Source organism: Emydura macquarii, unplaced genomic scaffold (genome assembly GCF_026122565.2).
Source record: "Emydura macquarii macquarii isolate MOO-44397 ecotype Brisbane River unplaced genomic scaffold, CSIRO-AGI_Emac_v2 contig_295, whole genome shotgun sequence".
Taxonomy (NCBI): domain Eukaryota; kingdom Metazoa; phylum Chordata; order Testudines; family Chelidae; genus Emydura; species Emydura macquarii.
The window spans coordinates 9,863,413-9,891,215 of NW_027130432.1; the positions used below are offsets into that span (position 1 = coordinate 9,863,413).

General features: G+C 47.0%; 2 protein-coding genes across 4 annotated transcripts in view; one reads left to right on the top strand and one right to left on the bottom strand.

The window, feature by feature from the left end:
* The window catches only part of NECAB2 (N-terminal EF-hand calcium binding protein 2), a 274,581-nt gene extending 257,810 nt beyond the window's left edge, over positions 1-16,771 (top strand). Inside the window, exons 10-13 of the mRNA XM_067551854.1 lie at positions 6,662-6,774; positions 10,570-10,647; positions 15,026-15,117; positions 16,507-16,771. Of these exons, the coding sequence (XP_067407955.1) occupies positions 6,662-6,774; positions 10,570-10,647; positions 15,026-15,117; positions 16,507-16,535 (312 nt within the window). The 3' untranslated portion in view covers positions 16,536-16,771. The remainder of the gene's footprint in view (positions 1-6,661; positions 6,775-10,569; positions 10,648-15,025; positions 15,118-16,506) is intronic.
* Positions 16,772-18,764: 1,993 nt separating this feature from the next.
* SLC38A8 (solute carrier family 38 member 8) overlaps positions 18,765-27,803 on the bottom strand; it is a 32,577-nt gene continuing 23,538 nt past the window's right edge. For all 3 annotated transcript variants that reach the window (XM_067551825.1, XM_067551840.1, XM_067551834.1), the window contains 5 exons: positions 26,965-27,079; positions 25,973-26,120; positions 24,696-24,895; positions 22,618-22,669; positions 18,765-19,095 (listed from right to left, as the gene is read on the bottom strand). In XM_067551825.1, coding sequence (XP_067407926.1) covers positions 18,993-19,095; positions 22,618-22,669; positions 24,696-24,895; positions 25,973-26,120; positions 26,965-27,079 — 618 coding nt within the window. In that variant the 3' untranslated portion in view covers positions 18,765-18,992. The remainder of the gene's footprint in view (positions 19,096-22,617; positions 22,670-24,695; positions 24,896-25,972; positions 26,121-26,964; positions 27,080-27,803) is intronic.

The window sequence follows — 27,803 nt, forward strand, 5'->3', positions numbered from 1 at the left end:
TTGATCACAGTTATTTTAATTAAAACAGAAAAATGAAGTTGAAACTGCCTCTCCTAAGTAGTTGCTTAGAATCCCATAAGCCCACAGAACAGATCTAATTGTACTTGCTATCTTAGCCATGACTTTAAAAAGCAGGATCTATCTTAGGCATTTCTACTGTAGCTAGGAATCAGGATGGCAGAGATTAACTTCCATTTTTTGTTATTTGTTTAGTTTACCATCCAAATTTCTAAGGACATAAATATTAAATAAAATTGACAGCTATCTTTGTTAGCTCCACATTTTAAATCCCAACCCAGACTTTACTCTTATTTCATATTCGTATTACTGCAGGGATTAACTTTTTGTTCTGTATTTGTACAGCACCTAGCACAATGATGGCTTGGTCCCTGACTGGGGCTTCTGCAGCAATGAAATACAAATGATAATAGGGACTTGGGGCTGGTCTACACCAGGCAATTGATTGGAATAGCTATTGCAGAATAGCTCCCTGCGTGGTTACTCTTATTCCTGAATGAACATCCATGTGGGAGAGTTATTCCAAAATAGCCCTCAGCATTTTAAATTCACACCTTACCTTTTTCCAAAATACCTTCTCCATGTAGACAAGCCCTTACTGTTTTGAGGGGAAGCGCAGGCTGTTACAGCAATTATGGTGAACATAAAATACCCTGAAACAGAGAGACCCCAGTAAATGAGCTCTCAGATCTGGAAGCTGCCTGTGGCTGTCTAACTGGAAACTGAAGTAACTTTTCAAGGAAACTAATGCATTGCAAACAATTATAGGTTGACGTGTCTTTGCTGTGAGCTGGTTATGTTGCTGTGGTGATGCCTACCTGTCTGGGGCCCTGGCCTTGTTTATAGACCATTATAAAGCATTGCATTGGGGTTGTAAATGTGAAACAATTACAATGAGCTGTTCCGGAGAGAAGGGAGCTGCCCTCCTGGGGCAGAGCCAGAATGAAAGGCAGGATGAAATAGTCAACGTGACACTGAGTCAGTGTGTCACATTGCTGAATGCACCTTAAAACATTGCTCATTCTGTGCATGGGGTAGTGGTCTCATGGCAGTATGGAGGTGAAGGTGCCACATACCGGCCAGCAGAATACAGGAACATCAGAGAGGTGCTCCACTCAGGAGGGGAAAGGATTGCTTTATGTTACTGCCAAGCAGCTGCTGTTTAATTTGGGTGGGATGCAGCGCTCCAAAGGGGCTGTCATAAAGGACATTGGCACAGCGTGAACCTGACGCAAGGAGGCAGGCATAGATATGGTCCAGTGATGTTCCCTATTGGACTGATTCAATCCTCAGTGGATAGAGGAGCAAAAATGTAACGGGAAGGAAATGTCAGTCTTCATGAAGCAGAGAGGTGAGAGTCCCTGATGGCTTCTTAGAAAGGCATTGGGGTCTTTGTCCACATAAGGAGGCCACACAGCCCTTTTTATGATGGACTCTACTTCCCTCAATTTTGAAGGATTCAGAAATCCTTCTCCACACAAGCCAGCAAGTTATTTTCCTCATGATCATTTACACCTCTATCCTCCTGCAGCTGGCACCAGGGAATTTCCAGCACGTGTAACTCGACAGCCGTGACATTAGTTACTGGGTGCAGACTGACTAGCCAATGTGTCTTCACCCGACTTTCTGGAGATATTGGCAGTTTTGGGTTGTGCTGAAATACTGGGCACTGTTTTAGAGGGCTCAGCAGCATCTGATGCTGCATTAAATGAACACTGTGTTAATTATGGGGCTGCCAAGTTACTCCTGCCTGGAGAGAGGCCAAAAGGGAAGTGCCTTCACCCATTCTCTGCCCTGACCTCTCTCTTCTGCCCTTAGTGGAGCAGTCACACAGTGAGGCTAAGACTCCCTTCCATTCAGTGAGGCCAATCCTTGCCCATGCAACCTCAGTTGCCACTTGTGCTGTTCTGTGTACACGTCACGTTAAGCACTACATTGCTGTGATAGTAAGTAACAGAATATCTCTGTTATTTCAAATTCCCTCCCATTTTAAAGGGAGACTGAGATCCTGTCTACACTTACCTCTGAGATTGCGTAACTCCCGTTGACGTCTCTGCTCCTCTTCTGCGCACCATCTTCACTGCACTGCGCCGACAGGAACCATTTTCCCGTCAACGCAGTGCTGCGCCATTTGTGAAGGTGGCCTTAGTATGTCGATTTCTGGATCGACTGAGCGGGTCTTCACTGACCACTCAGTCGATCCAGAGAAATCGATCTGATGGCGACGACTTTGCCGCCGTCAGTGTAGCTGTAACCATAGAGATCAATATCATCATCTAGAGTGTTGCAACTGGTAGAGAGCTGAAATAGTGATAATAGCACTTCTCTGACTCACAGAGGTTAATGTTATTAGTTAGTCAATGTTTATAAAGTGCTTCAGGGATTAAAAAGTGCTATCTCAGGGCTAAATATTGTTAGTTCTTAATTTTGTGCTTTACCCTTCTCTGTTCCCTCAGTTGCTAAATGCAGAAATGGCTGGTGCTGCTTATTCTGAGAAGTACTAAAGTGCTGAAAACTACACACCCTGTGTTTATGTATAAATAGATATTTTTGCACAGGAGGATATTTTACATATGCCTATTTATGATTGGAAACATGAAGGCAGGACAGATCTGTTGAGGTAGGAGGCATTAACATGTGCTCTGCTTGTCTTTTTCCAGTCTACTTAAAAAAAAAAAAAAAAAACAAAAACAAAAACCACACACACACCCTCAATGCTTGTATTGAATAGCCCAAACCCTGCCTTTGAGTTCACTATTTTTACTCTGGGAGTTGCATATGTTAAATCTTATCTGTTATTGCACAGCATTCAACCTCCTGTTTACTGAGAAAGGGGGGACTGGGCAGCTCCAGACATGCTTGATGTAGCAGGAGGCCTCAACCCCTATTAGAATAGTTTAGACATTAGTATAATGTCTTGGTCTCTGTGGCTGACAATCTCCATCTACAGAATGATATTAATGAGGGCTCCATACAGATTTTTTTAAGTGCTATCATTAGATACCATTGAGCACGGGGCTTTGTTGATTTGCCTGTAGACGAGATGAGGAGCTCTCTGTGAGGCCTCAAGGGTGTATTGAATACTTGCTATTTCCTGCCCTCCAGTGCTCTCACATGCAGTTAAACTCGCTAACCAAATTCTGCTCTGATAAATTGGTGTAAATGCGAAGTAACTCTATGACTCCAGTTAGTTCTTCTGGATTTACACCAAGGTAGCGCATAGTTGTATCTGGCCATGCCTCGCTGAGTACACACCGCAAGAGATGTACATGGCTCCCTACCAGCTAAGTTATCCAAAGGTGCCTGCACTGCACAACCTTTTTTGGCTCTGAACGCTGGAAAATAATGCTAAATAATCATACCTGAAGGACTGAGTGTGCATGAAGTGTGACTTTCAACTCCACAACTGAAAAACTAGTGTCCACTGGAAATCAAAGCCAGTTGTCCATAGTGTGAGGGCTGTTTCCCTAATGGATAGTAACTTTCTGCCACTGGCAAATTAGCACCAAGAATTAAAAAATGACTCGTTAGCTTGGGTGTCTCTGTTTTTGACATTGGAGGCACACTTGAACGGTCCTGGTTCAAGGTGTCTCAAATTGGGCACCCCAAATTGCTAGCAACATTTGAAAATGTTGTCTTAGAACTGCTCAAAAAAGTATTTTCTTTATAGTGGGGGAAAAGAACAGTGCTACACTCTGCTCATATGAAAAAGAACAAATCAGTGGCTTATGCTTTCCAAAACCCTGTATCACTGGACAAAGACCCAGCCTGGAAAATTTCACCCTGATATGAGAATGTTTCAGAAAGCTATTCGTGACTGAAAACGGGAGATTACTGTGGAAATGCTTGTATATCCTTAACTATGTAGTTACCACCAACATTTCAGCTATTGTGCTTCAGAGAAAAGGCTAGTGAGTTGCTTCTCTTTATCTTGTTTCATGTAACACAAGAATTAGGGCACATGCAGTGAAATTATTAGAAGGCAGCAAGATTAAATGCAAATAAAATGAAATAAATATTTATTCAATATTTATATATATTACGCTGAATCTTAGCTCATGTGTCAGGGACCGACCCTGCAGAGCGTAGCTCAGCTCTTTGACCAGCCCTAAGGACATTAACATCATCCATAACCCACCTGCAAATGCAGGTGTAAACATCCCACTGAAGTGATTTAATTGGGACAGCATCAAATTCCCAGGATATAGACCCCATGCCACCATGAACATTCCATTTTTACCGCCTTTTTGGATCAATAGAACCCCAAATCTTCCATACAGGGAGGGGTTGTCTTCCTTAACTATGGAACTGACTGCTGCAGGATGCTATTTAAGTGCAAATAGCTTAGTTTCAAAAGAGACATAGTTATCTGGCTAAGACTAGCTGTCAAAAATTACTGTGTTGTCAGGCATCAGGGAATGAATTAGTGATTGTCAGCAACAATTTTACCCTAGGGTAAACAGTACTGAAAAATACATCGTGGGATGTTTGGCTGCTTTATCTGGCATGAGCCACTGTCAGAGACAGGAAACCAGAGCGGGTGAACTCTAATTCTTTTCTATTATGATAGTTCCTATTGGCATGTGATGCGTGTGAAAAGAGGCAGGATGCCTGGAAAAATGGCGTCATGCCTCACTTCATTGCGGGTGACACTGCTTATGTTGAGGGGCAAAATGGGTTAAATCAAGAGAGGCACTGCAATGAAGCACTGCAACTGATTATTGAAAGCAAATGGAGTATGAAAAGTGAACCACTGAAAACTCATTTCCACTCTGCAGAAGGAGCAGTTTAGCTTCATTTCCATGGTGTGTCTGTAGCCAATTGGTGTCTGGGGACAAAAATGGTATTTTAATTTAAAAGTGGGATAGCTTACAGCTGAAGAACCAAAATGTGCCATGGGGCATTAAGTGTTTAAAATGGATGATTATGAATAGAAATTTGGTTTGGGAAAAAAAATGTCCTTGTGGGATGATTATTTCAGTGCTTTACATGGCTCTCTTATACCTAGGACATATGTCTGTAATAACACATGGAGGGAATTGGAGAAGTCCTCATCCTCTGTCCCTAGCAGTCTAAGTGAGAGCATGATACGCTGCCATGCATGGAACTTCAGCAAAGTAGTGAGACTCAACCTATAGTAACTGCAAACCCTTCATTACCGCATGTGATTTCTGAACAGTAAAGAGCCACAGCTTTCTCTGTTGGACAAGGCATCTCTTTGATCATCTGGCTGCATCTTCTCTTCCCAATGGACAGAGTAGCGGACACAAAGTCTTAGCCCACATGTCAAGGACCGACCTTGTAGAGCGCATCTGAGCTCTTTGCTCAGCCCTAAGGACTTTAACCCACCTGCAAATGCAAATGTAAACATCCCACTGAACTGATTTAATTGGGACAGCATCAAATTCCCATAGTATAGACCCCCATGCCACCATGAAAATTCAAGTCAAGGATCCTTTTTTAACCCCCTTTTTTAGATCAATGGAACCCCAAACCTTCCATACAGGGAGGTGTCTTCCTCTTACTTCTCAGTGAAGTTACATCAGGGATGAATTTGGTCCCAAGTCTATCATTAAATACCCCAGTGGGAAGGAAGCAGAATGCATGACAAGAAGTGATTTCTACCTGTAGAGCGACTGGCATTCACTGCAGTAAATTAATTATATTAAAACTTACTGTCTTCTGTTACACGTTCCCTTTCCACCACACATGCCTAAGACAGATTGTCTGTCAAATTAGATTTGACAGGCCCTATGCAAAATTATTGTTGCCAAAGCAGCAGAGAGATGAGAAGGATTGTGTTTGGAAATAATCAAACTCCAGGTAACTCTTTGCAGAATCTCTGATCTGTTTTAGCTGTCCTTGCCTGGGAGACCCAAGAAAATGATGATTTTCTAACACAGATTGGATTGTCACCACCGTTTAACCTAACAATACTCCAACCCAGAAGTTGCAGTCTATGATCCTAGAGAAGATTTGGGATGCACCTGTTCACAGCTCCTTTCATATAAACTTTGATTTAGAGCCATAGTATTTTGAAGAAGTTTTCGTTACAGTTAGTGTCTGATGGACATGGTATCTCATTAGAATTTAAAGCAAAAAAAAAATATTCAGTGACTTACTGCTCAATCTTACCAGGTTCACTGCTTACTAACTGGGAAAGTCCAATTAACATCACTAGAAAAATTCTCTACCTTTTTATTATTTATTATGGTAGCACCCAACTGAGATCAGAGCTCCATTGTACTCAGGGATGGTAAAAGACTGCCCCAGTCTCAAGGAACTTATAGGCTAAATAGAGAAGACAAAGGGTGTGAGGTGAACACAGATGAAGCGACATGCCCAAGGTCACATAGCAGAGCAGTGAAAGAGCCAGAAAAAACCAAGGTCTTCTCACCCTCCCAGTCCAGTGTCTTATCTACTAGATGGCACTTCCTCCGCTGCTGTGTTGTGAAATCAGACCCTCAGTGACAAGTAATTAAGTAGAGCCAGCGAGCACAGGACTAATGTAAAAATGGCAGTAGGTGACTGCCAAGACCTTTCACTGTGATTGTGACATAGAACAAAGAAATCTAATGGCTTCCATTTTTAGCTGTATTAGAACTCTACGGTTGTATTGATTTGTTTTGTATTTCCTTTTCAGTATCTCCTTTTGGTACGGAATGAGATGACAGTTTCCCAGAAGCACCTGGGGGAATTCTGTAGCTCCCTGAAGCAGTACTTGAAGAATGTGGCAGGACAGAGAGACTGTTTCCAGTAAGTATGATTCTCCACCGCTCTGAAGCAAAATGGAAGTGACTGTTTCAAAGAACGATGAGCCTCTTCAAGCTTACATATAGCATAGCTATTGCTTTAGCTACTTGAATGCCAACAGCTTTGCCAGTTACAAAGGGCACATATAGAATGCAGATCTAGGTTTAGTCTAGAGATTGCCTGAACCAAAATCCTGGATTCAGTCACCCTCAAAATTGGGCAGGCTAGGGCAAGGACAGTTTGAAATCCAAATCTGGATTGGTATCCAAATTATGTCTTTGTAATGGATCCACCCAAAATCCCAGATCAGAATGCCTCGCAGTTTCTGGGGGCTCAGATCTGATTCAATTTGAATCCTCCTTCAATGCAATCCAATCTGCTGCTGGCCTGTGTGCCTGCTGCAGTTTCCATTAGTCTGAACAATCCGGGTGTTGCGTCAGGGATGTTGGCCCACAGTGGAGAACTGTGTGTGTTCTAAACAGCTCTGGTACGTCACTCGAGATATAAGGGGATAAGGGCATGCATCAGAACCTCTTGATGCAAAATCAGTGAGAGTTAGACTCCTTTATCTGAAAGCACCAGAGCCAAGTAGAGTTACAATTTGCAAACTAGGGTGGGTGGGCGGGCGTAAACCCCCCCACCGCTCAAGGCCCCTCCCCCAGCTCAAGGGGAAGAGCCACCGGACCTAGAGAGCAACTAATTACGGGGGACAACAAATGTAAAAACAGGAAGGGTGTGAGGGTCAGAGGGAAGGGAACCGGAGGGGGACACCGAGCAGAGAACCCCAGACAGCGCTCACCGCTCCCGGAAGGTGTCCGTGGAGCCGGCGGACGCCGCCCAGAAGAACTCTGCCCGGAGACGTGAACGTAGAAGGGAACGGAAATAGGCCCCACAGTCGCAGGACGCCTCCCCAGCCAACCTCCCCTCCCTGGTATTGAAGATGGCGACTTTCGCCAGGGCCAGGAGGAGGTTGACAATGAGGTCCCACGACTTTGTGGGGCCACGGACGGGGTGTGCATAAATAAACAAGTGTGGGGAAAAGTGCAGCCAGAACCTCATCAGGAGGTTCTGGAGGAGCCGGAAGAGGGGCTGCAGCCTGGCGCACTCCAGGTACACGTGCGCCAGGGTCTCCCTCATGCCGCAAAAGGTGCAGATGTCGGGGCGGGGGGTGAACCGCGCCAAGAACACGCCCGTGCTCACGGCTCCGTGCAGGAGCCGCCAACTGATGTCCCCGGTGGGCCGTGGGGTCAAGATGGAATACAGGCTGGCCCACCGGGGGTCCCCACCCTCTAGAGGTGGCAGCAGGTCCCGCCATTTGGTGTCGGGGCGGGACGCGAGGGCGGGGAAGTGAAGGGTGTGGAGCACGAACGTGTAAAGGTGGTCTCTCGGCGCGGTTCGGAAGGGGACTGGCTGCAAATCATGCAGCCGGCTCGGTGCGTAGGGAGGAGGGGGCCGAGCGGGCTCGCGGGGCCGGGGCCCGATGGAGAGTGCCGGAGGGCCGGGGCTGAGGGGCGGGCGGGGAGTGCCCTCTCCCAGGACCCGCACGAGATAGGCATGAGCAGTGGGGGGCAAGGCTGCCCTCACCTCCTGGAGTACGCGCCGGGGGGTTCGAAGGGTGGAGAGCCCCATGCGCCGAGCCAGCGCGTGGGGATCCACCCAGTCCCCCCGGGCGTAGTCCAGGAGGTCTCCGATCTTGGTGACTCCCGCCAGGACCAGCCTCCATCGCACCGTGGGGGTCTCCGCCACCTGCACACCGAGTTGTGGGTTGTGTAGCAGGGGCTCCGCGAGGAGATCCTCCCCCTCGGGGACCAAAGGGGGCCTGGAGGCAGAGACCAGCCTCCAGGTCCGGAGGAGGTCCTGGTAGAAGACCGGCAGCTCGGAGAGGTCTCGCGGAAGACCCCTCGGGTGGAGAAAAAGAGCTGCCGGTCGTATCGGAGCCCTCGGAGGCGGCGGAGGAAGGCGTGCACCAAGTGGCTCCACGCCGGACTACCTGCACCATAAAGGAGTCTCTGCAGGGCCTGGAGGCGGAAGGTGTGGACCTGGCTGCGGATGCAGCACAGGCCCTGCCCCCCTTCCTCCAGGGGGAGACTCAGAATCCCTGCAGAGACCCAGTGCAGTCCTGGCCAAAAGAACTCCAGAACTAGCTTCTGGAGGTAGGCCAGGAAACTCGGGGTCGGGACCAGGGTGTTGAGGCGGTACCAGAGCATGGACAGGACCAGCTGGTTGAGGACCAGCGCCCTACCCTGAAGGGAGAGGCACCGGAGCAGTCCTGTCCATCTCCGGAGCCGCCGCACCACCCTGTCCGTCAAATCTTGCCAGTTTTCTGCCGGGGAGGGATGGGTGGCAGAAAGGTAAACGCCCAGATAGAGCAGCGGACCTGCGCTCCACCGGATGGCTTGAAGCGCGGGTGGGAGGGAGCTCGCCCGCCACCCAGCCCCTACCATCAGGCCAGAGCTCTTGGCCCAGTTGACCCGGGCAGAGGAGGCTGCCGAGTAGACGGCCAGGCAGGCCTCCAACCGCGCCAGGTCACCCGGGTCCTGGACCACGAGGAGCACGTCGTCGGCGTACGCTGACAAGACCAGCCTCAGCTCTGGCTCACGGAGCACCAAACCCGTCATCCTCCAACGGAGGAGACAGAGGAAGGGCTCAATGGCCAGGGTGTACAGCTGGCCCGACAGTGGACAGCCTTGGCGCACTCCACGCCCGAAGCTGACCAGTTCGGTCAGGGTCCAGTTGAGCTTAACCAGACACTCCGCGGAGGCGTACAACACCCGGAGAAAACCCACAAAGCGGGGCCCGAAGCCGAACACCTGCAGGGTGCCCAGGAGATACCCATGGTCCATCCTGTCGAATGCCTTCTCCTGATCCAAAGACAGGAGGGCGAACGACAGACCATCCGTACACCCAAGCTCTAGGAGATCCCGGACCAAACACAGATTGTCGAAGATGGTGCGGCCCGGGACGGTGTAGGTCTGGTCGGGATGGACCACGTCCTGCAGCATGGACCCCAGTCTCAGGGAGATGGCCTTGGCCACGATTTTGTAGTCCGTGCAGAGGAGCGAGATGGGACGCCAGTTCCGGAGGTCGCGGAGGTCCCCCTTCTTGGGCAGCAGGGCGAGCACGGCCCGCCTGCACGACAGGGGGAGCTCTCCGCTGGCCTCGGACTCGGCCCAAACGACGGAGAGGTCCGGGCCGAGGACATCCCAAAACACGCGGTAGAACTCCACGGTCAGCCCGTCCATGCCCGGGGATTTGTTAGTGGGCATGAGGCGGAGGGCTTCCGAGAACTCAGCCAGAGTGAGAGGTAGCTCCAGCCGGTCCCGGTCGCCCGTGCCGACTGTGGGAAGTTTGATCCAGAGCATCCTGCGGGCGGCGGCGGCGGTCAGATCCGGGGAGAAGAGGTCGGCATCTCCACCGGATCCGTCAGGGGGGCGCCGTCACCTGCCAAGTAGAGTTGAGGGAAGCCACTTGCTCTGCAGGTGCATTAGGTAGTGGCTTCCCCAGGCAAATCTAAGGTCACAGAAAGTGCCATGGCTGTTTGGAATCACATGAAGTCAGTGAATGTGAGCTCCTAGAACAGACGTGTTTGCTCATTCAAAGCAAGGTTCGTGTCTAACCTGGGGAGCCGGGATGTGTTGCACTTCTGGCAGCTGAGGGCCGTGCTGCCAGTGAGTTTCATGCAAGCTGACAAGGCATCGCTTAGACAGAGCTCCCAATTCAGTGGTGTGGATGGAATAGGTCGTCTTGCACAAGATACATTTGTGTTTGCTTTTGACTTCTCTCTCTCATCCTTTTCAGTGTAACTGCAGTGAGGCTCCCGGACGGAGTCACTTTCATCGTCTATGAGTTCTGGGAATCCGAGGAGGACTGGAAGAGGTAGGGTAGCAGCATCTAATCTTACAGGTTAAAAAAAAACTTCACACCAGAGATTGGCCTGACCTGCAGATTGGGGGTGTTCCAACCCTCTTGGTCTTGATTTGGGAACCTCCCTATTATATATGTGTGTATATATATAAATACACATACACACAAACTAGATTCCAGTGTATTGTGAGGTGTCAGCATTCATGTGTATACACACACACACATACACAACCAGATACAAACATTTCATACTACATGGGAATTTCTTCATAGCAGTGCTCAAAGTTCACTATAGCTGTAATAGTTTTTGACATTCATTTTGCTTTTCATTTGGTTGGATGGGATGTGTTTCAAGCTTAGGTTTTGTGACACCACTCAGCAATAACTAAGGTCTGTTGAGCGGAGAGCCCTGGCCCACCATCTCGTTGAGGCAGCAATAAAATTTACCCTTTAGAAACAGAGGGACAGAAGGAAGGAGATCAGCAAAAGTTTCATGGGGAGAGAAGTTAGTAAAGGCAGCTTCGTTGGCAAGAGAAGGTTTTAAAAAATGATCCTCTTATTCATCTTCCTTTTCTACAGATTCTCATGCTTCCTCTCAGAACACGTAAGCCCATCACTGACTAAGTCTGACTCTAGTGTGAGTGGTTTGGTAGACGAGAGAGGGCAGAAGGGGGGTTACCCTTTGCTTGGCTGGGAGGTTTTCTTTCACTCCTCCACATATTACGTAAAGCACTGTAGATGATGAGAGTGTGACTGAGTTTCAGCATCAGGAGGACTTTAATCAGAGCAGAAGCTGATGGCTTTCGTTACTTGAACAGGCTTGGGCATCTACATTCTCTGTTATTGCATCATGTAAGCCCATTTTCCCAATCAACATCCTTTCAAGGTTTTGTTCCTACAAGTTCCTACTGGGAAATGTACAGAACAATGGCTCTGCGCTTCTATTTACTGACAGTTAAAAGTCACCATCACAAGTGATGGTGAGTTAGATCATTGAAAAGAGCACCTCCTAAGCACACCCCATTTCACACACAAGGAATCTGAGGCACATGGCGTGCCAGTCCTTAGGGCAGGTCTCTGCTGTCAGAAAGCAATGGATTTCCTTGCATGGCGTGGAACTTGGGTCTTGATCTGGTTCCCTTGCTGGTGGGGATTTGGGCCTGAAGAGGAGGGTGAATCTTGTCAGAGTCAGTTTGAGCACTAACGGGTAACCCATCAGCTAGAAAAATTCCATTGCTACATTGCCATAGGGAGGGCATCAGCAGGGTAGACATAGCTGCTGGAAGTGGTACAGTTTTTCTGTATCACATGATGTTTAAATGTTATGGGCATCCACTAAGAAAAAATCATAAAATCACAAAAAGAGCCGTAACTTGAAGAAACAGTCTAATTTTGATCACAATCAATACAATTGATGATGCATCTATGTACTCTAAAGAGTACTGTTTTGGGAAATAGTTAGCCCCAGGTGACAGATTTTATGTATTTTCCCTTACTTTTTCGCCTTTGGTTAAAGCAACAGTCTGTAGTCACATGACAGTATGAGCGTGTTTGTACCATGTAATGTATCCAAATAGTTGTCATTACTTGTAGAATGGACTCTTTTGAAAGTGTTTTCCGTCCGCTGTTTTTAGTACATGTTTCCTCCCACAACCAAGAAAAGTACCCTAACCGCCTGGACTGTCTAGGTTCTAATGCTAAGGCTGCTCCAAACAACATTTAATTAAGGGGGAACAGCATCAACAGGCAAATACAAGGGCCTAGCCCCCCCCCATCACTCTAGCCCAAAAAATCAGGCCACACCCTGCAGTGCAGGTGATCCCTCTTCAAACAGGCAGCTAGGAACTATCTCCTATGCTCCAAGGCAAGTTGTTTTTAAGGGAGGTGAAAGTTGGGGTACACAAGACAAATCAGCCAAGCCACTGCTTTAAGCTAAAGGTTACAAGGTGGCCCCTGCCCCGCAGTTTTGTGGGGCGTTACCCCTGTATGTAACACTGGCACAAGAACCAGTTTAGCCAAAGAACCAGGCTCTTGGCTGTGGCTCACAAGCAGCGCTAGGCACTGAATGCCGTGAAAGGCAGGGCTTAGCCCAACATGCCCCCCCCACACATACCCCCCCCCCACTGGTCAGGGGCTCGCTCAGGTGGCGCCCTGCCTAAGCAGGCTAGCTTTTGTGACACCCGTTCTTCGGTGCCTGGCTCGCCCCACCCATTGACGATCCAAGTCTTGTGCCAAAGAGTTCAACATGTGACTGTTTCTCCCTGGGATGGCCCTTCTTAGGATGGGATACCAGATACTGTTACACGCTACAGAAAACAAACAAACAAACTGTACCATGTCCACCATCTACATCGATCCTGCTGCTGGCCAGCAGCTGTGTGAGAGCCATGACCTGTTCCTAGCTGATCGTTAGCCTAATTCATTTGTAATACCTGCTGGCTGGTTAATGCTGGCTGAGACATTATCACTGAAGCCCTCCAATGGGGTCTAGCTCTGGAAGGAGGCACATGAGGCTGGCAGTAAGGTCAGCAAGTGTGATGATGGGAAATGGGGGAGTCGCAGGGTGTTAACAAGCCTGTGAGGACCCCTTCCCCAGGCAGGCACCCACCCTGCTCATGTGGGGGGGGAGGGGCCTAGTCTGTGAACTGAAGGCCAAAGAGTGCAGTGGCTTTTCCAGTGACCACAGCATACAGCCTGGGCATGAACCTCCTCTTGCAAAATGTTTCCCTGATGCCACACTGCGGCTAATGAACCTTCTGCCTACATCTCTGCTCTGTGAAAGCAGAGGGCCATGGCCCAGGAGCTGAGTGAATTTTCCTATTGCTAGGTCCACTTAGCCTCCCCTGGCACACAAAAAGCAGCTGCTAGAAAGCAAGGGCCTCAGGGGGCTAAGTGTGTTTCTGCTGAAACCCTCCTGGACTTAAGGGCCTGTGAGTCTTTCTCTCAAAGGGCAATAGCTGATTCTGGGCAGTAGAGGGCACTGCTGCCCACAAACCCGAGTATCACAATAGCTGTTATTCCATGTGAAGAGGGGCCAAATTCCTCCCTAGGGCAAGCGCTGACCTCTCTGATGTTCTACCTGCTAACACTGGCTGTACCACTCTGCACCTTAAGCTGCCCAGCTCCTGTTGAACTGATAGGAGCCCTGGAGGGTGGCCTCACACCTGGAACGGGCTTTGAGTATGTTGGCTTTCAGCAGAGGCAGGCACTGTCCTTTTGCCAATACTGGCTCTGAGCTAGCTTGAGAGTGTCCAAAAGTTCGTAGTGGGGCGTTTGAACTGCAGGCTTTTAAGCAAAGCCATAGACCCAGCTGCTGCCCTGGGCTGGGGCAGGTAGAAGCCAGGGGAGGCAGGGATGGGGGCGTGTGAGACACAATAAAATAAAGGTGTGACTGGGAAAGCAATGTTTTAAAGTCTTGTTTCCATCTTGTGTGATGAGAGGGAGTGCAGAGCTGCAGCTGGGCACAAGGGAAGAGCCAGTGGGAGTGCGGCCTAGCCCTATAGCTACACTATAGCAGGGGGGGCATTGTCCAGCCCAGGTAGCAGGCACACACGAACTCTGCTTGAGCTTAGGTGCTCAGAACAGGAGCTTGTGGGCTGTGCGAGGGGCTAGTCACCTGAGTAGACGCCCACCCCAATCCGGCAGGCAAGAGCCAGCTCAACGAGAGAGGCAAAACCGGTGTGAAATTAGCCAGACGTTAATACGAGAGACCAGGCTCCACTAGGAGCTGCAAGTGCTCTGCCTCCCTGGCAAGCACAAGCTGCTTTTATTTTAAGCTCCCTTAGCAATAAATAGGAAGAAGAACCCATGCCAAATTTTTCAAAGTTGTGCTAGAGGTACGTTAGTTTCATGTGGGTGTCTAAACCCCCATTAATTATCCAAGCGTCTCATCCCACGCAGACTGTAGCCCCGGTGCCAGCATTGTGCACTAAACATTTGCCAGCATCTTTCAAAGCCCTGAAGGCGATCCAACCCCTTCTCCGCCCCACTGATCTTCTGTTTGGTCATAATCACTCCCTGCATTTGTCCAGATGTTCTTTCCTGATCATTTCTTCCTTTCTGCCGAGCTCAGACAACATAACGGACTGGAGATCTGGGTGAAAGTGCTACAACAACTACCCTGGGCTGTACACCACAAGACCAACTCTGTTAATGAGTGAGCCTGATAGATAAAGAAGGAGCAAGCACTGTGGATTACTGGAAATGTGCCTGAAAAGCCCTACAAGTCAGTGTAGAGTGGGACCCTGATCTAGAGAGCAAACAAACTGCAGCTGTGCATCTCCCTGTGAGCTATTCCCGTAGCCATGGGCAACTCCCCCCTAGTGTTCTGCTGCTGTAATGCATGAGAATTTATAGGCTGCGATTAACCATTTCTCAACCTTGGTTTCAGCCACCTGCAGAGTCCTGCCTGTAAAGGGTTTCAGCATGTTAAAGTGGACACCCTGACTCAACCTGAAGCAGTCTCCACTGTATCTGTGCCAGGTAATGTCAACAACAGACTGAGGCTCTTAATACCCAAAGGGCGATGGAAGCAAAATTTCCATGCCAAAGCTACTGCGGCAGCCCCTCGCAGGACCTCAGTGAGTTTTGAGCCCTAGCAGAAAAGCTACCCTGCAGCCTTAAATTCCACCAGTCCGCACCATCACTGCCCTCCCCAATAAGTTCCACTGAGCCAGTCCTGTCCTGCAGGACAAGTTGACTGTTCAGGTTCCGGGGGTATATTTTTCAGTATGTTAAGCTGCAGGCATTAAAATAGCTCACAGTGCCCTAACCCATCTGTATACCCTGTGGAGTCATTTAAGACTACGCTGAGTATAACATGCTACCTAACCTACATGTTGGTAGCATTTGCTCCCCGCTTTGTAACTGACCACGCCTGGTCTAACACACCAGAGAATCAGGCCCATTGTGTCCATAGCATAGATGGAGTTATTCAGCCCTGACAGCAGCATAAAACAACGTCTGTTTAAAGGGGAATTGCTCAGACATTAGGGATTTTCACTTGAGGAGTTTGTCACTTTTTATGCAACTCACAGCAGGACAAAAGGAGTCCCTATTTCTCACTGCTGAACAAAGAAGAGCAGCTGCTGCATTTTCAAGTTTGTAAAGGCCCCGGGACTAGACATCAAGAGCTATGGACTAGACATGGCCCTGGGAAGTTGGGCAACCCCCTAGGCATGGTCCACACACACCTTTTGAACTGGTGTAACTTAACGATGTACTGGTATTACCATACTGTTTTTAAAACCCCCACCACCCCGAGTGTGGCTGCAGCTATCCCGTATGAAGGTGCCTTATTCCCATACAGGAACAGGACTGTGCAATACCCGTGTAACACTTGCGTCAATCAGCACATCTATGTTCACACTCAAGGGGTTGTACCATTTTAACCAGAGCATTGTAGTTAAAGCAATACCACTTCCTTTAACTACATATATGCAGATAAGGCCCCAGGGGCTGTGAAGTGTAGTTTGTAAAGCACAAATATCTAATAGATAGCGCTAGCCCTGTGCACAGTTTCATTAGTTAAGCAACTCATTTTTCAGTACACCTGTCAACAGCCCAATTCTGCTCTCATTCTGAGTTGTAAATTCAGCTCGATTGGAGTGACGTTGCTTCCGATTTACACCAGAGTTACTGATAGAGTTTGACCCATTGTTCCTATCCCTCAACATTTTAGCTGTGCGACACAGTACCTTCCCTCTGAATGATTAGTTTTGATCAAGCTCTTCCCATTTGTATAGCAATGAGCAGATTTGACGCAGCTGCCCTCTCCCACACCACCACGACTCCAGGGAGGTTTGGCTGCTGCCTCCACAAAGCTTTGCGGGAGACACTGCACTCCTGCTTTGACTCTTTGTTCTCTTGCAGCTGCCTGGTGCACTCTGAACAGAGATTGAGGCCTCGGGAGGCACGGAGTCACGCAGCAAGGGGATCTCGGGCTCTCTTGCCTGCTCGTCTTTTCTGTCCAGTGAATTCTCTTCCCCTTTGCAGAGGATTGAATTCCTGTCTTTTCTAATGCCTGTGTCTTTTGAGTTCACTACTAACTGAGAATGTCAGCAATGTATTTGCTAGCTGTTTGAAGTGAAGGAAAAAAACAAAACCACCCCACCCACTGTCAGTTCCTAAATGCTCCCCTCTAAGATAAGGATGGAGCAGAGCCAGCCTGCCTGGGCTGTGCGACAATGCACAAGTTGCTCATCCTTTCTCTGCCTCAGTAAAGTGAGGCTAATAGAACAGCTTGGCCCGAGCATTCAATCACCTGGCTGCCAAAACATAGGCTCCTTGGCAGAAAGGCTGGGTTCTCAGGAGTATTGCAGCTGCCTGGATGGCTGGATTGTCAGCACTTCTGAAAATAGTAAGATAATGATGGACAGGATCAGAAGTGAGACTCCTCTCGTCCAGGATCCTGAGTGAGGCCAGCACCAGCTTACTTTTGTTAAGGAGTCTAAATATCAACCCTGATTAGTTGTTTCACTATCGAGCAGTTTTGTAGGAAAATAATGTAGAGCATAGCTCTGCCCTTGCTGTAAGAGTTCTCCCTGAGGTTTCAGTAATTCACCACTGCATAGCATAACAGGCCTTACTCCTGCAGAGGAAGAGAGGTTCTGCTGCTGCCTTAGAACTAGATACAAAGGATTCCTCCTTTCACCTTTTTTTAGATTTTTCAGTTGTTCACTGGGTTTCTCCTTTATATTCTGGCTGCTGAAAAAGAACAAACTGCCTTTTCTCCTCCCCCTCCACCATCCCTCAGTCCTACCTCTTGGTTCCACCATTAGTTTCCTTCACGTTAACGCCAATGCATGCTAAATAAGCCTTGATGTACTATAGATGCCTTCTGGCTGTAGAAAGTAGCAATCTGTTATTTTACTAAGTTTGGTGACTTTTGTATTTGTTTCTAATGGGGACAGAAGCAGGGGAGATTATTCTTTGGGATGCAGAGTTGCTTATTTCTTCACTTTGACTGTACACTTGATATTATTATAACTGTATGTTAGCAATCATATGGCTCTCAAAGCATAGCACACTGTAGGATGTACAACGTCAGAAATTTAATATTAGGATATGTACAGTTAGGTAATACAGAGATCAAATAAAATCTAATTGGGAAAATGTGGTGGTTTATTTTCAATCTCTCCCTGCTCTTCAAGGGGGAATGGAAAGAGTTTTGTGAACTTGTAATAAAAAACATCCACATAATTCAAGGGCAAGTGGAAAATACAGAGCAATTTTAGCAAATAGTTCTCATCAGTGTTGCACAAAATCACTGTTCTACGTCATGGGAACTCAAGTATCCTAACATTGAAGATGAAATGTCACAGTGCCTGCCCCGTGAGGGCATGTCTACACTGCAATCACAGGTGGGACCGCAGCCAGGCCAGACAAACCCCACTTAGCTTGCTCAAACCACAGTAGCAGGGAAACCACAGCACGCACAGGATCTATGAGCCTGCCAAGGACTCAGCTGCAGAGGCATCTCTGCTCATCTAGCTAGATCCATCTAATTGGTCTACCTGTGTACAGTTAGATATGTAACCACGAATGTAGACACACCCTGAATGTAATGTGCAGGCAGGACAGGGGTGTGAACTCTTTACACTAGTACAAGGATAAGAACTTACAAGCTGAACTCTAGTAGCGGACCTGCTGTATCTGTTCTAGCCATACCACTGTGATCTGTAAAATACAAAACATGATTGTTCAAGGATTTGTCCTTTTTCCCCAAGTGTGCACACTCACCCATTCTGGGCTGGCAGCATTTTACTCCCCCTTTGTAAATGGGTGTCTGGTTACTGCCTTGAACATGGTGTAAGAAGGGTAGTAAAATAGGAATGGCATAAGCCAGTGCCAAAGTTGGAATTTGAGATAAAGTAACAGACTGTAGTTTGAAGAAGGAAGTGTCAGGGATACCTTGGACTGCCCTTTCTGCTCCAGCACCTCATCTTGGTGGTTGCTGTGATGAAAGGAAACTTAGGGCCACCACATACATTAGAAGGGAAGAACATAAAAGTGTGTGAGACAGCACAATGATGATCTTAGAGCATCACTATGATGTTTGACAGGCACCCTACAGCATGCTAATATTCATCACTTACCAAACTAGCCCCTATTATCTAGCAAAGAGGAGAAACTGTGTAAATAAATCTTTATTTTTCAAACATCTCAAGTGACTGTAAACGGAAAGGCTGAGAGAAACCCTCAGTCGTTTGGAAACCATGATGTCCCCCAGGGAGAGGCATTGTTTTTTTTGCAAGCATGGCTGCCTGCAGGTTGCACGAAACAGGTTGCACTGGGCAAGACTGGAGGGGATCCCATTATGTACAACTTGCTGAAGTCTCTTGGGTAAATGTAAGTAGTTAGGATTTGTAGACCAGCTCCATGACAGCAATGGTTGTGCTCTGGCCAAAGACAAAAGCTCCGCAGAGGATGGAGATGACACCCCAAACAATCAAACAGGACCTAGAAAATAGAACAGTGTAATGGAACTCTACACAGTGATTTCGTTTCCCAGAGGAAAGCCACTTAAAGGTAAGTGTTATCATAAAGCCGACTCTCTTCCCCCAGACATTGCCTAAATGAGACATCACAGTACATTCATTGAGAGCTTAGGTTTGAAAAGCACTACCATTATCCCGGACACCCTCACTGTATTGTTCTTCATAATGAGCTAGAAGATAGTGGTGGTGCAGTGACTGAATTCAGCCTGAACACCTTATAACTTATTTTACTGAGAGGGAGCATTGTTGTCCAATGACACCTCTTCAGCCAGATGTCCTGGTCAGAATGGTGGCAATTTTTAAAGTGCAGCACCCAACATGGAAGTGGTCAAAGGGTGGGGGCACAGAAGTTTATGGGTGCCTACTACAAGTTAATTAACCCTTATCACCACTTCTCTGTCTGTCCATCCTGTATCTTACAGCTTTCTAGCCCTACTGTAAAGGTCTCCAGGAGCAGAGATGTGCTGGGCCCTGTAATTCCCGCCCCGCCCCCTCTATTAAGAGTGGTTATCGGAAAAGACACAGTCCTGAGGGAATGCAGAGGCACAGCTGCTCAAACAAAAATGACATTTTACTCCTGTCATCCCTGCAGAGTTCACACCCTTTGAGGGAATGAACTGGATTCAGTGTCTTCCTGTGAAGCAAGAGACTCTTCAGTGTCTGCAGTCAGTACGGATGCAGAAGTCAGAAAAAACCCAGCTTAACTTTCAGACTTGAGGCAGAACTGCTGGCAGAGGCTGGATGTGTTCTTGTAGTCAAAGAGAAACAAAAGAACATGAGCCCCGCCTGTCATTTACACAGTCAAACCATACTTTTAAGAGAAAAGCATCCTATTTTTCACAGATTAGGTGCAGGACTCTTGCTTATGAGAATTGCTAATGCAGCCTCTACTACACAGAAGTTTGAGCCCCACTGAAGAATAAAGAAACTTTCCTTCTGGATTTTGTTTCAGTTTCCCTGCTGGTCAGTATGGCTATAGCATCACATTGAACTAGCTTGGCTTTGGCAGTTAAGTGACACTATTTTTTCTTAGCCCAGGGTCCATCTTCCTAAACGAAGTAAAACTCTTCCAGTAAAACTCTTGACATTTTAGTCAAATTCCATGGCAACACAACATGAGTAACAGACACTGAAAGACCATCAGTCACAGAGACTTTAAAAAACATCCTATTTTGCTTTCAGTGTAGTTATGAATATTTTCTTTGGGAGAGAAGGATGTTTGGGTAAAACTACGACACTCCAAGATGCTGTCTAAAACATGACCACAAAACCTGTGGGCTGGGAGAGCTGTGCATTGCAAGGCAGGAAAAGCAATACTCTGACAACTCTCCTCAGAGTTGTCCACCTGAGCATTAATGAAAGGCAAAATTCAGTTTAAGAAACTTACCACAGAATATACATGTGAATTCAGTTGTATCTTGACTTACAGTGACATGTAACCAGTCTAAGGGTGAAATTCGCCTCGGTGCAGAGGGGCAAGGCTCTGCTTATGCACCACGTAATTGGGTTAGGGCTTAAATGCAACTTCAGTCTTATGCTGGTTCTCTCCTTAGGAGTGAACTGAAAGACTACAGACCCATTCGCATCCCCCCATCCCGGATACAACAGCAGAGGGACTTGAACCCATGAACTCCAGCATCAGAAATGGGAATCTAAGCCAACCAGCTGCACAAGGGCAAAAAACTGATTCCTCTCCAGTCTCTTCTTTAAGAAAAGTCCTGTTTCACACCCCCCCCCCCCAAAGCCCATTAAAAGATTACAGGTTAACATGGGGTAGCTCATAATTACCTATGGGCTTTGGACATGCCTGAAATGAGCTCAGGAGGGAATTGCATCCAGTCCTCCATAGCCAGAAGCATAAATAGTTACAACGTGGAAACCGGCTAGTGGGGCAGCATTATTTCAAGCAAAAACTCCTGGGAAGAACCAAGAGAACTTGGTGGGGGGTGGGAAGAGAGAAACCAGACCCCAACACCAGTGAAAAGTGCCAGTTATAATCAAGCAACAGCAGTTACTGCATCAGGTTGTGTTGCCAGGTAACAGATGACTGCAGGCCAAGTGTCACAAGCTAAAGGCAAAGGCTGCACTGTCTGCCACGAAAGGGGGCTGCTGTTACCAGATTTAGGAACTAAGGCTCAGATCCTCAAAGGTATTCAAGAACCTAACTCCTATTGATTTCAATGAGAGTTACCCACCTAAATACCTTCAAGGATCTGGGTCCCAATTTTGTCAGACTTGATCATGTTGACTAAGACCATACTATACAAGTAGTTCCACCAGTGTCAGTTACTGCACCTCTGTCTCACATGTGAGAAGAGGAGAAATAATCCCACTGACATTTTAAAGTATTTACAAGAGTGAAGGTGACAGAATCGAGCCCTTCCTATTTTAAATGAATTAATCTGCATTTAGGTGGTTCACGCTGACGGAAAGATGCATTCTAGACGCTTAGGCTGTCAGCACTGTAGAATAAGCATTGATAAAAGCCAAAGAACAGAAAACCTGCCTGCTTGCTCATGAACTGGAAACTAATCAGCCTTTTTCCATCCCCCTGGGGCCTGAGCAATTAAGGCATTCAGTTGGCAAATTCAGAGTAAGAAAAATTATATTAAAATTCCTAACAGCTAGAGTTGGGCGAATATGAAAGCAGTATTCATTCCATTAAAAGCCACGTGCCTGCTCTGACTGTATTCGTGACCCTTATTTGCCATGTGCACATAGTGATTTTTTAAAAATAAGATTGCAGAAAGGGTCTCATGAGCAAACAAATATGCCCCCATGGCCATTGGGGCTGCTCTTTTGTTTCTCAGGGAGCAGAACCACCACCCTGTGACTTGGGTGACCAGTTACACACTGCAGAGTGAAGAGGTTGCAGTTAACCTCAGTTTAAAAAGAAATCAAAACCTGTGGCTGCGTAATTTAATAGGCACACCAGCTATATTTGCTTAATTTGTCAAATTATTCACCAAGAGCTCACCTAGCTCTATTAAGACCTGAGATTACTAACGGAAATGTTTAAGATTAATTTCTTACCAGTCACATGGTTTCAAAACTCTCTTTCACTTTACACAGCTTAGAGAGTGAAACTAGACTGTCTGCTCCCCTCTTTCTCAGCACAACACTGTTTGGTTTTCCAACAGGAAGGGAAATAATATTTGTGCACACACATGCATACTCATTCTTTTGGCTTTAACTGCTATGATTGTGTGCCTCTAAATGTGTTATTTGATTTCATATTCTGAGACTGCAAGAACTGTGCAGTAGAGCTTAGAAAGGAAAAAGGACACATTCATTCTACTTTAAGTTTTCATGGGAACTTCTAATGTGTGGGAGATGAAGATAGAAATTGAGGGACCCTGTCACATCTTTGAACTGATCTTCAGGGACAGATCCACTTACATAGGATTATACATGTAGTGCACTAGGAGCAACTCAGAATGTGTGTGTGTATATACCTAGCCCACTATGGTATATGGAAGCTTACTTTTTTCTTGGTTCGATGGGTTCCGTTTCCATTGCACATACAAGACATAGCCCTGCAAATCAAAACAAAAATACTGGCACTGGCTTATAATGTGTGTCATTTAAACCTCTTACATACATTCCCAAATATTCCTCCCAGTAACCACTGAGAAGGCAGTGGCAATTTTAGAAGGAGCCATACTGTAGTGGATTTAATTGCCAACATGTTACTTTAGCTTAATTGTGCATTGCCTCATTGTGCACAGCTCTATTAGAACATGTATGGATAAAGCAAGCTATAGCCCTTGGATGCTCTAACTGAAGATTTTTTTTTCAGATGTTTAGCAGGATTTCCATCATTTTCTTTTGTGCCTTCTGCTCTGCAGGCATGTGAACTCACTTCTAGTTGTTACTTTCAACTTTTGCACAACACCCAGCTACATTTGGATGTTTGTTACATAAAATCGTGCATGTGGGTTCATTTTACTTACAAAAAAAATTATTTATGGCCCAGATTTTTAGAGTTATTTAAGCATTGTTTTGCTCAGTGTTGCAACACCTAACTGCCTCTAAAAATCTGGACCGTTGTCACTTCTATAACATGTGACAACTACTAAAGGTACGGAAATGTGAAGGAGCGTAGAAGTAATATAAATGGAGACGGGGAAGGAAGGAAGGGTCTTTTTTTGGTTGGTTTTTGTTCTCTTTGCCCATAGAAAATTTGTTACTGAATGTCACATCTGATAATATTTCAGGTGACTAGGAGCATCTATTATATTTCACATCTGCCTACACCTAAGTTATATCCCACCAAAAAGAAAGTGTGTAGATTACAAGGTGCTTTTAGGATCAGACCATCTTTGGAAATTCACACAGGCCATTCTGAAACACTGCCCTTGAGTTACTTTTGTTTTTGAAATGTTCTCAATACATGGGCAACCTGATCAGGTCTCTCTCCTTATCTCCCCCCTCCTACATACACTGAGAAGATGATTTTCCACCAAGCTTGTACACCTCTGATGAATATTGGAATTATTGCAAGAAAGTTGATGACGGCCATCTTGGAACACTTGAAAATCTTAATGGCAATGTTGATAACTCAGGGCCAGAGTTATCATTACAATGGGTGCCTAAAAGTCTCTGCGAAGAATTTTTAACCCGGAGGCTCAAATAGGCAGGGATTCTGTAAAAAATTCAACCAGGGAATTTATGTAAAATCAACAGTCCTGAGACACAGCTTGAACTAAAAGTAAGCAGAGTTTCTGGCTACAATTACCTCTCCCACCTTCAGCGTAGGAACCTACAAAACATCTGCTCAAGAAGGTGGTGGCTGAAAACAACGCTACCGAGTGCCTTACAAAAGCAGATTAGACACACATTCCTTTAAACAGAAGACTCTCCCTCTTGCTGAAGAATGAAGAGTCCCCCACCCAAAAAAATATTCAAGCCTAGAGTTTTTAACCTGGTACATTGCATTTTGCAGGATTACACAAGATGCAAGGCTGCAGAGAATCAAGCTTTGTGACTAATAGACACTGATAAGTTATCAAACAAAATTTATGAACATTTATCTGTATCCAAAACTGCCAGATTGCAGCCACATCCGGAGTTTCTTATGTGAAGGCTACTTTAAAAAAATCTATGGGATTCTGGAGCCCTTCAACCTGACTCTTGGCTCTTGGAATAGACCCAAGAAGAAATGCAAACTTAAAAACCCCATCCTCTTCCCCCTCCAGCTCAAAGCCCCCCGATTAAAAAGATCCCAGATAAAATCTTGTTAGAGAGATGAAGTTGGGTTTTGTTTGTTTAAAGGGGCAAATGGAGGAGTGGCCAATGAGAATTTTTTTTAAAACTTGCACGTAGCTTCCAGCGCACCTGATCAGAGAGAAACCTGAATGGGAGCCCTGCCTCAGTGTCATATTATTTGTATCACCCCAGTTTTCAGAGGAAATTAATTCACAAAGTGTTTTCATCCCAGAGACTCATAACATGGGAAGTAAGCTTAGCAGTCTCATTGAGCAATAGTAACTAATACACCAAACCCATCCCAGTCTCGGCTTCTGAATTAAAATGTGCACACATCTATTAGCAAGCACGTGCCTGGAAAGATGAAGATGAAGAACGCACTGATGCCACCGATAATACTGATCACTTCACTGATGTCAGGGACAAACAGAGCAATGACGAGTGTCACTATGATCCACATGATCGTCAGCATGATCCTCATCCACCTCTCGTATGGCTCCGTGAGCACAACGTTACTGCACTTGTAATTCAGGCAGACATCCTGCAGGACAGACCTATCAGACAGACACAAGCAGGTTACGTGCAGCGCTGCGGCTGCTCCTGTGCCGGGTTCAGAACTCCTTGCGCTTGTGTCTGCTAACACCCGCAGTCTGTCATGTGTTGTTACATGGTCTTTCTTGTGTCCCAAGCTATTTATTGGCTGTTCTTCACAGCTAAATGCAGACCTAGGCTCCAGTTACTATGTGCTGGATTGTGCTCCGTGAGCAAGGCACTCAATAGGGGGCAGGGCAGAGCTCGGACACTGACTGCTGCCCCTTCCCACGTGTCTCAGAGCACAGATGGAAAGCACCACCTTTTGGGATGGGACAGCCAATTTCCCCAGCCCGTTCTGCAAACTGGCGTGGACAGGGGAGAGCCCTGGGCTTCACTGCCCTTTTAGGACAACATGTGCCCTTTGAGGCAGAAGTTCCTGCCCCTGCACGAAGGCCAGGGACAGCCTGCTATTAGTATTAGAGGGTCTAACTGAGACCAGGGCTCAGCCAGTTAGACTCACCCGGGCTTTATACAGTGAGAAGATACCTCCCTGCTAAGAATCTCATTTTCCCCTCTGATCCTCTTGGTCAGGCACCTGGAGACACACCCTTCCTTTTCCATTCCACAAGCCCCCGCCAACCAGCATTGTTTGATGTGCCTGCTAACCCTTCCCAGAGGCCGCCTGCTCCGTTTCACAATCTCAGACAGCCTCTGCCCATCAATCCCTTGCAGGGAGGCCGTCACTGCCTTCCATGCAATGACGAGTATTTATGAACCCTCTTCACTCCTATTTTGTCATTGCAGAACTAGCCTGCGGCGGGTTTCCTGGTGAAGGGGTACCCAGTTGATGGCGGATTTTCAGCCACCCCCATTTGGGGCTTTGCTGAAGGTGTTAACTTTGAAACCAATTCACTGTCTTAGAGGTGGTATGTATTTTGCCATTAAGTAATGCCCCCTTTCCACACCTTCTCTTGATTAAATCTAAATCACTGAAACCAAGCACCTTGTGAGGGTGGGCATAAGCCCGTTCCTAAACATTGCACTTTTACACATTTCAAAAACCAGGCACATGTACAGTCAGTCTCCCTCTGTCTCACCTTCCCAGCAGGAGAACGATCGGGTAGATGGTAACGATGGAGATGCCAAAGAGGAGGCGGGCTATGATGATTTCGACGTCATTTCCTGGGTATGACATTAGAATGTCAGCAGCAACATCAGCACCAAAGGTTAAATAGCCATAAAGCCCTAGAAACAAGAGAAGAAGCAAAATACATAGGCATTAAATGTAGTATTGAGCTACAACCATACCACCACTGGGGGGGACTTTGGAGGAGGAATGAACTATGAAGGAAGATACTAAAATTAATGAGTATTGCTCATTATAGCCAGGTAGCATTGCCGATTATTAAGGTTGCCCAACACTTCCCATTAGAAGAAGTGCTTATAATGCAAAACTAACCATTTGGGCTGAAATTTTGCAGGCTGGGGGTCTGCCTCAGGCTGATTTGTTTGGGGGCAGGGTGTAAAAGATTTGAAAGAATGGATGGTGGCCACTTAATAAGCAACTATTTTCTTACGTGAGCACCATCCATTCTGTGCACTGCCTGAGACTGGGGTCCTGCGGCAGGTATAGCTGGGGAACTATGTAACTGGAGACTGTATTATAATACACATGCACCTGTGGGAATCCTTCTTGCACATGCAAACTTAATTCCTGCCCTTCTTAACTTCTGAATGCTTGACTTTGCAACTGCAATAGAGCTCTTTTAACATCGCTTTTGTGTGTATTTATCATTTAAGTGGGGGGGCCTTTAAGGAAGCCAAATTTATAAAACCTCCGTGAATGGCAGCTGAGCTATAAAGAGCTGAAGCAACCATTAGTCAAACAATTTAATTGATTAGCTGAGATGAGGCTAAACAGGAAGGCCCTTGTCCACACGGAGTTCTGTGGCATGTTAACGCTGTGTTGACATGTGGTCTAATATGAAATCATTATCAGCCAGGCCTGACTGTTCAGGGCAGTTTCTGTGTGAGAGGCAAGGGATAAAAGTTTCAGCAGGCTGGGGTAAGGTGAAAGGGGGGTTGTTACCTGTGAGAGAATAAATAATCAGACAGAAGAGCATGGAGAGCACCGACACCACGATCCAAAGGGAGAATTTCTTGTTGCGCATGCTGCTGTGGATGGCAACACTGGCTTCGTGACACTGAAACACACCGCACCCGTATTGGCAGGCGAAGGGGGGGGGGAGGGGGATGAAATGCCTCAGCTCCCTCTCGCCACATGAGCTGCAAACTATCGGCTTATTCTATTGCCTCTGGGCCACACTCCCATCACCACCTTTCCCCCTGCGGCCTCCCACTCCCACACACAGCCACTCCACCCTTCCCCCAGGCACCTGCTTCAGCAGGAGGCAGACTGCTGGGATATCTCCAGAGAAGGAGGTCACCACCCCTTGAATGATTCTCCCCAGTCACAAACAAAGGGCTAAGGAGTCCTTCCTCCTTCTGGGAGAACAGAAGGGGATGTTCTCTCTGCCTGGGCCACGCCCATCCCATTCAGGGCCAGGAAACACAGCTGTTCCTTTCTCCCCAGGCAGACAGCAGGGGAGGGGAAGCAACCCACCCCAGAGTTCTTGTTGTCCCCACCCTCTCCACAGGGCAGGAACTGAGCCAAGCAGCTAAGCTGCTATGGAGCTGAGGGAATGGGAGCTCTGATCTTAGTTCCACTGGTTCTGCCTGCTCTGAGAGCGGATCAGAACCCAGATCCAAATTCTCTGCACTGACCCCATGACTCATGCAGGGCCCTGACAGTATCAGGCTTGCATGTGGTGGCTCCTTAAATCAGACGCCGACCCTCCGAGGCTCACTAATGATGACACAACTAAACTTTAGGATCATGTCTGCACTGGATAGCTATGTACTCTGCAC